The following is an 8,734-nucleotide window of genomic DNA, read 5'->3' on the forward strand; positions in this document are numbered from 1 at the left end:
AAGAGAGCAGAGAGAACGGGTTATTCTATTCGATCACCCTGGGGCTGTACGAAGAGAACTTCGAACGATTGGATGCGCTTCATCGGCCCTCGCGTTTCGACGATGTCGCTCTCTCTTGTATATCTCTTCTCTCTACCGAGATTCTCCCTCGGTCTTGCAGCATGAAAGAAAATTCATTTTAAACGACGTCGGGCGCGCGGCATATTCGTATCGTGCGCTAAAAACAGGCGAAGGCGATGTGTGTGGCGGGTGTGCCAATTCGGAATGCGGAACAAAATCGGCGATTGAAACACGAAACAGTTCCCGTAGGCGGTTGTCCGTTTAACGGACAACTAATGACGTCACGAAAAACTCACGTGAGTTCATGATTGACACACCGTCAAATTCCGTGAACACGTTTACGCACGACGTACGTGCACAACGATCGCTCCTACGTCGCGTATCGCTCCTCTTCCTCGCTTTCGGTGCCATTCATGTGTCCTGCAGTTTACAAGTGGTCCACCTTTCAGGGTATTCGTATATGTATATTTTATTGATCTTTAAGTTTCTTGGTACTAAGTTCAAACAAGTCGATACCCAAACGTCTCCTCGGTGAAAGAGACGCGGGCGTCGCCGAACCGTGGCGACTTTCACCGCTCGACGGAGTTCTAGGCAACACGATATATTGGTCCTACGGATGGAACATACGCCGATGGTTGGCACGTATGGTCCCTCAATATTACAAAGTGCACGCGTCCAGGTATGAAGAAAAAATCTTTCAAAAATTTGTTAGGACTCCTCCGCGTACCAGTAGCCTCGAGGCGGTCTTTTTCCTCCCGACAACGCGAAGCGAGTGTCACGTAAAATTGAGAGAAATGACTTAGAATGAAACGAGAGTGAATAACTGTTCACTCGACTCTTTATTTAACACAAGATATAAACTTTTATATTACCGTTTGTAGGGCAGAGTTTCAGGATATACGCCGATGATAACTTTAAGACTACTGACCTAGACAATTCCTAGGTCTTTTATATGTTATGTTTTTCTGGAGTAGGGGTAGGACCTTAACCCTGCTCTTTGGAATTAGGGTATGATAATATAAACGGGATGCGTCAGGCGGGTGACTCTTGTTTGTTTCCTCTAGCGAGATTATGGGCGTGTTGGTATAGGCTATTTGAGAATGCGTTTGTCATGACACGAGCATAAACGGTTCGAGCTCGCAACGTCGGGTTTCAGACTCTAGACAACGAGGCTACTGCGACGAATATTCCCCTCTTAACTTAACGGATCAATTGAAGGAAAATTATTTTTTACTGCGTACGCTTTGCAATAAATTCATCCATCTCAAGACACTTATAATTTTTATTTTGGAACGAATAGTTCCGGGTTACGCACAGGCTCCAGAGGATAAAGGGCTCGATCTCTCTGACACGAGGCGGAGTTGCATAGTTTGAGCAGTGGATGTAATGTTTACATGCCATTAAGTATTTTCATTGGATCCAATGGTCATGTTTTTGTTCGAGTGGCAGCGTAGTAGATGCGGCCCGTTCAAGCACATTATTTATTGTTTTTTAATTATCATTTTTCAAAAACGCGGGTCACGAGTACCACACGCGAGCACGTTATTTGTTATTTCGTCATTTTCACTTATCGCTCCACCAACTGAGAACGGCCATGCTCCACCACCCACCGAATCAATAAAGAGCTTTCGATCTGTCAATCCTACCGGTGTCTGGGCCTGGTGAGGTTTCCCCTGTTGGGTCAAATTAAGCCTGGTAGTGCCCTTCCGCCAATTCCTTTAAGTTTCAGCTGTGCAACCATACTTCAGTCATTGGAGGAACATCGGCGGATCGCTGATTGGCATCGTTTATGGTTAGAACTAGGGCGGTATCTGATTGCCCTCGAAACTCTAACTTCCCTTCTTGATTAATGAAAACATTTTTGGCAAATGCTTTCGCTTTAGTCCGTCTTGCGACGATCCAAGAATTTCACCTCTAACATCGCAATACGAATGCCCCCATCTATTCCTATTAATCATTACCCCGGAGTTCCGGAAACCAACAAAATAGAACCGAGGTCCTATTCCATTATTCCATGCACATAGTATTCAGGCGAAAATAGCCTGCTTTAAGCAGTCTAATTTATTCAAAGTAAACACCGACAGCGGTGAACCCACACTGTGACACACAGATTCAACTGCGAGCTTTTTAACCGCAACAACTTTAATATATGCTATTGGAGCTGGAATTACCGCGGCTGCTGGCATCAAACTTGCCCTCCAATTGATCCTTGCTAAATCGTCATTTTTCGTTACTCCCGTGCCGGGAGTGGGTAATTTGCGCGCTTACTACCTTACTTAGATATGGTAGCTGTTTCTCAGGCTCCCTCTCCGGAATCGAACCTTGATTCTCTGTTACCCGTTACAACCATGGTAGGCGCGGAACCTACCATCGACAGTTGAGAATGCAGACATTTGAACTTATATATTCGGGCTTCCTGCATTTTAGCACTTTAGCGTTTTAGCTTTTTGGAGACTGAATTGGTATATATAAATCCACGCTCTCTTAGCGTACTGGACATTTCGTACACGTTGTCATGTCCGATTCATTTCGTTATTTTTAAACTTTGTTGGTCCGAGAACTCGAATTCCACAGTTTCAAAATTGATGCAAGGGCGAGACAATTTATACCAGAGTTTGAAAAACTCGTATAAAAGGTCACCAACAACACCATAGGACGCTCGTCACATATGGGACATTCAGTCATAGACTCCGACCCGTGGCAATGCAGTGTGGAGAAAAATTCGATCACTGACACAGCACAGAGCAGTCAATAACTTATTCTCGAGGAGCGGTGGACTGATTCTCAACCGAGGTCATAGATTAGCCACGCGTTTGAGCGCCACTCCGGCCGGCCGGCTCGAGCCGCCGAGACTCCTTACAGATACGGAATAGCCGGCCGGTAGCCCGGCGCCGTACGGGTTCTTACGGTGGTAAACTCGCGCAGCAACGTACCGTCCGAAGAGACCGTTGTAACTTATTTGCGCGACGGCACAAGTATAAAGTCCTATTAACGTTGAATTTTTATGCATGGAACTTGTATAGACCTATTAAACATTGACGAATAAACATATTTTCAAGATATAACAAAATTTAATGGATCGTAACATAGAGAAAAAGCAGTTGTAAAATGCAAAAAATGAAAGAAAAGAACTATAGAAAATCTAACATGTACGATCGATCACTACTATATAAATTCAGCAATATTACGAAAAAAAAATTTGTTTATAAATAAAAATTATCCACAAATTTTAAGAAACCTCCGGACGTGTCGTTTCCAAACGGTTAAAAAAGATTAATTCGATTAAATAATGCGACGGTAAATACAATCAATACGGTTTATTAAGGTTTTTCAAACAAAATTGATAGGTCAAAGGTTTAATTAACGAGAAAATAGCAAAAGAACGCGATTAAATTTTTTCGTCGCTAAAATTTTCTATGTCCCACGATCGATCTCTACCTCTTGGTGGGAATATTAACTCCTTGTCAGAACTTTTTCAAGGTACCGTGGACGATTTCTTACTCTCGCTCGGCATATTTTTCTTCAAAGTATCACCTATGTTTGATTTCTGACTCTCAGTTGGAATTATTTTTCAAACTATCGCGTACGTTCGAATTTTAATTCTCGGTCGGAACTTTTTCAAACTATCGCGTACATATGATTTTTTACTCTCGGTCGGAATATTTCCAAGGCACCGGAGAGTGTTCATTTCGTCCTCATGGTCCGACATTTGTATTTTGCTGTCAATCTCCGTCACAATTCATTACTAGCCAAACCTAAATCCGTACCGTCGCGTACTTGACTGTGAATAACGTGATTTGGACAACGTGCACGTTGTACTATCTGGTGTAGGTTTGGCTATTAAAGAACACGGCCGCTGGGAAGCGGCCGCCTGTGTTTGAACATGCTCTTCAGATCTCTTTCTTTAAGCGTATTTATTCCGTTTACGCCGCTGACCGTCTATTTGTAAAATACCAGTGGCGTGTTACTTTCACCATGTGCGTCGGTTCCTACGTGACGATTGCCTATTCATTGTTAGTCTTGCACCAAGACGGTGCCCGACATGCCACTTCACCCATACGGGTATATGCCAATTGGTTTACCATCTACCTCCCAGTTTATACTGAGCCACTGAAATGGGCAATGGAAATATTCAGATGTGCCGCAGCACCTTTCGCGCGGGTGAGTCCTTCAGTTACTCCGCCGCGAGGGATGAATCCCAACTGACGGAGCATTCACGAGGAACCACGAGGAAGCAAACTCACTACATTCACGCGTGCACGCTCACTCTGACCCTTTTTTGAATTTCTTCGGAACCAGACTGGTCAAATTTATTGCTGAACCAGACTGCTCAGTCTCAGCCTGATTCCATTTCGCTCTACGAATTTGTCTCGGACTAGCTTAGACAAATTAATAGATGCACCAAGCCTTCGAATCCCGGTGAAATTCGATTTGACCAGAGACACGTTAGCCACCGGGCAAGCTACAAGCCGAGGTTCCACCGCGAGGAGGTGGGGATGGCATTTTCTGGACACCCAGATTTTGGAACCCGTGACAATTGTCTACTTTCCAAGTACCAGCGGCGTATTGGTTTACCGCTGGACATAAAAAAAGCCGCCGACACTTGACGTTTAATATTATATTATTAAACGCCAAGTACCAGCGGCTCATCTGTTTTTTCCTTCTCTCGCGCTTTACGCTTCTCCCTTTTTTACTTTTTACCGTTTAACTCCCTTTCTTCGCGAAAGAGGTGAGTGGGGTCTTATTTAGCTTACAAAACGAGTGCCCAAGCATAGGGCTGAGTCTCAACAGATCGCAGCGTGGTAACTGCTCTACCAAGTATAACACCCCGTCAGGTACCTAAGTCGTCTGCAGACTATCCCGAGTTTTAACGTCGAAATTGGTGTACCCATGATCGACCGTTAGAGCATCGCGACCGACGTACAGCGAAATCCCGATGACGGATCCATTCGCAAATTTGGGCTCAAGGCCATGATCAACCGCGCGAACGCGATCGACCACCTAGTAGATTCACTTTGTTTTGAGCCTTTCATCCCATGCGAGACACCTAGAGACATCGTTGCCTACTTTGGCCGGAAAGGATACGGCCTTAGAGGCATTCAGGCATAATCCCACGGATGGTAGCTTCGCACCACCGGTCGCTCGACCCAGTAAATGAACGAAATGTCTGAATGTTCGGTTTCTCTCGTACTGAGCAGGATTACTATCGCAACGAGTAGTCATCAGTAGGATAAAACTAACCTGTCTCACGACGGTCTAAGCCCAGCTCACGTTCCCTGTTGGCGGGTGAACAATCTGACGCTTGGCGAATTCTGCTTCGGAATGTTAGGAAGAACCAACATCGAGGGATCAAAAAGCGACGTCGCTGTGAACGCTTGGTCGCCACAAGCCAGTTACTCCTATGGTAACTTTTCTGACACCTCTTGCTGAAAACTCATCAAGCCAACAAGATCGGTAGACCGTGTTACCGCAGTCTCTACGCGAGCTTTCTGTTATCACTGAACTGGCCTTAGGACATGTGCGTTATTCTTTGACAAATGTACCGCCCCAGTCAAACTCCCCGCCTAGCAATGTCCTCGAATCGGATCACGCGGGAGTATCATCTGCGATCGGTCGTAGACCGATCGCCACTTGTATACGTTTGATTCAAGAATTCCGTGACAACCGGGTCAAAACACCGGCGCACGCTCTCCGCCTAACTGAATAAATAAAGAAACATTGAAAAGAGTGGTATTTCACCGGCGATGTTACCATTCCCCATCTTAGCTACGCCCCTCATGTCTCCTTTCAATGTCAGACTAGAGTCAAACTCAACAGGGTCTTCTTTCCCCGCTAATTTTTCCAAGCCCCTTGGCAGTGGTTTCGCTAGAAAGTATCGTCTTTTCATTGGCCAATTTTTTGCGGCTGAAACTTTGCTGATATAGCCTAATCTAAAATGATCTCGTTTGAATTTGACTTATGCGCCAGTGAACTTGTACACGAGACTCCTTCGCGACCATGACATCCTCGCAAAAGGAGACCATGGCCTGCCATACACTCGAGCGACCAAGCATCCTTGATAGTATGTTCGGCAGCGCGAGGTACGAAACCATCTCCAACACCTCTGTGGCGCCACAATGGTGACACCGCGCAGTCGCCTCGCTTCCAATTCGGCACAGGTACCGACCGAAATAACCATGATTGGTCGCACCTCTGTGGCTCGGAACGTAAGCCGTCCGGTGCTACGCCCTGCCCATCTATCTAGGATGGGCAGGATCGCTCCGACGATCCAATGTCCTTCGTGACGGGACAAATCGTCTCGCCACTTCGGCATTGTGAACCGCCGGGCCTGAAGCTTAAGCTCGTCCCGACTAATCGTGTGCTCTAGCGGGCTGGAGACCTGACGCTCGATGCGAAGACTACTGTAAATGTAAGCTTCTTCGAGCGCCAGGTACTCCGAGAGTGGTAAACCCGTCAGTGTGGTGGCCGCCTCAAAGGACACTGTACGGTAGCCCCTTATGAAGCGTATGGCAGCGCGTCGCCACTCCCGTCGGAGAAGTGTGACATTTCACCGACTCGCCAACAATGCATCGGCTTACACAGAGGCCCCGTACAGTGCCACACTCCTCACTACACCACAGTAGAGGTGGCGCACCCGCTCGTCCGGAGCACCAAGGTTGGGCATGATGCGACTCAAATGAGTCATGAGTTTGCCCCACCTGACAGTCAGACGAGCGAAGTGCAGGACGAAACTCAAGGAGCCAGACGACAGAAACAGACGATTTCCGTCTTCTGAGGGGACAACTCCAACCCAATGCCCCGAATTTGCGAGGCGATGGCCGCAACCGCGAACTCTGCTCGACGGATGTCCTCCTCAAGTCCCTGCCGGTGGCTAGCACCATCGTGTCATCGGCGTAACAGGTAAGATGCATGCCGACCAGCAGGGAGACCCGAAGAGCCTCGTCGTACCTCAGGTTCCAAAGAAGTGGGCCCAAGACGGACACCTCGGGTACTCCACAGTTTATCTTACTCCTTACAGACCCATCGTGGCCACCGCAAACGATAGCCCTGTCCCGGAGGTAATCTCCGACCGCCATCCGCAGGTAGAGGGGCACCTCGTGACTTTCGAGAGGCCCGCGGATGGCCGCCCACGAGAGAGAGTTGAAGGCATTCTTGATGTCTAATGACACAGCCAAAGCAACTCCCCTCCCCCCCCCCCCCCCCCCCCCTCGGGACGTAGTCGAGTCCGAGAGGGAGCTGACACGCGAGATCGCGTCGATAGTGGATCGTCCCTCCCGAAAGCCAAACTCGGCCAGGTCGAGTCCATCCCGAGGCAGGTGCTGGACAAGGCGACGTTGAACGGTACACTCAAAGAGCTTACCGACTTCATCCAACAACACGATAGGTCTGTAGACGGAGGGCGACTCCGCGGGCCTATTGTCCTCCCTGAGGAGAACCATCCGTCCTACCTTCCACCGAAGTGGAATCGTCCCCGTCTGGAGGCAGGCTGTAAACAGCCTGCACAGACGGAGACCGAGGACGCTGAGTGTCAAAGCCCAGGCGCGGCGAGGTATACCGTCAGGACCCGGAGCGGTGTTGCGCTCGCCTATGCATCTGACGGCACCGGCCAGCTCCTCCACGGACACCTCCAACTCCTGTGACCATTGAACACGGTCGATGGATTGAGCGGGGGCCGACACCTCGCCAGATGAGAACAAAGTGCCGACCACCTGCTCATCGTCTCCGTGAGTGGAGGCGCCCATGGACGTAACTTGTCCATGACAAGTTTATACGGGCGCCCCCATGGATCTTCACGGAGCTTCGAGAGGAGTCCGTCCCAGGCCTAAGCCTTGGCACTCCTGATGGCCAGCAGCAACTGTTTCGTAAGTGTACGATGACCAGCGTACAGCTGTGTCGTTCTCGCTGCGTCGTTGTTACGACGTCGCCTCGCTCTGGTGTATTGGCGGCGAGCGACACCGCATTCAGTGGGGAGCCGCCGAATTTCGTCACTCCACCAGTACACCGGGCGGCGTGGCGGATTGGCCCGGACACGTGGCACCGCTACGTCGCAGACTGATGACATTATGTCCGAGAACCAATCCGCCTACGCATTGATATCCACTGGTCCAACCGGAATGCCCGGCCAGGCCTCTGCGAGGACGGCCGCCATCAGGGCATCCCCATCCGTGCCCTTCAGGGCCCATCATTCCTCCTCTGGTGGTGGGCTGATGGGCGGGTCAGGGGAGGCATAGAGACATCCATGCGCATATTCGTATGATCTGAGTGTCTCCACGTCGTCGACCCACCAACCCGACACACGGCACGCTGCCACGGCATTGGCGAAAGAAAATTCAAGAATGCTTTCGCCCTGGTACCGCACGCACGTGCTAACCGAGCCCCGGTTTAACAACCTGAGACCCAGGCCAGCCACCCAGTCCAACACCGAGTGACCCCTCTGGTCCTTCCTCGGGGAGTGCCACGCAGATGCGTAAGCATTGAAGTCCCCGAGGACGAACACTGGACGAGCTGCGTGCAAGGGAACAACGTTCTGCAGTTCGTCCAGTAATGTGCCGAAACGACTGGGGGGCTATCTCGGTGGCGCATATACGTCCACCACTAGACAATCAGCCCAATCGATCGCCACGAACCTGTGACCGCGTGCAACAGGTGCAATCGGTCGGATCCGCGACAAGTA

The 8,734-nt window shown here is 49.4% G+C and overlaps 1 protein-coding gene across 1 annotated transcript; it reads right to left on the reverse strand.

Annotated features, from left to right (window-relative positions):
* Window positions 1–5,985: 5,985 nt before the first annotated feature.
* On the reverse strand, window positions 5,986–8,122 carry LOC143425433 (uncharacterized). Its single transcript, XM_076898185.1, has 6 exons — window positions 7,897–8,122; window positions 7,616–7,810; window positions 7,276–7,504; window positions 6,759–7,107; window positions 6,251–6,583; window positions 5,986–6,201 (listed from the first exon to the last, which is right to left on the reverse strand). Exons 1-6 carry the CDS (start codon window positions 8,120–8,122, stop codon window positions 5,986–5,988), a joined length of 1,548 nt encoding a protein of 515 aa, XP_076754300.1.
* Window positions 8,123–8,734: the final 612 nt, after the last annotated feature.

The sequence above is a fragment of the Xylocopa sonorina genome, chromosome 7, assembly GCF_050948175.1.
Source record: "Xylocopa sonorina isolate GNS202 chromosome 7, iyXylSono1_principal, whole genome shotgun sequence".
Taxonomy (NCBI): domain Eukaryota; kingdom Metazoa; phylum Arthropoda; class Insecta; order Hymenoptera; family Apidae; genus Xylocopa; species Xylocopa sonorina.

What these genes read in the sequence shown, in the direction of transcription:
- LOC143425433 (XM_076898185.1), bottom strand. Translation starts at nt 8,122, where the DNA reads ATGTCATCAGTCTGCGACGTAGCGGTGCCACGTGTCCGGGCCAATCCG. An exon ending in TTCGCTCGTCTGACTGTCAG is followed by an intron (nt 6,584 to 6,758) that starts GTGGGGCAAACT and finishes CTCCGACGGGAG; the next exon opens with TGGCGACGCGCTGCCATACG. An exon ending in TTACGTTCCGAGCCACAGAG is followed by an intron (nt 6,202 to 6,250) that starts GTGCGACCAATC and finishes CCGAATTGGAAG; the next exon opens with CGAGGCGACTGCGCGGTGTC.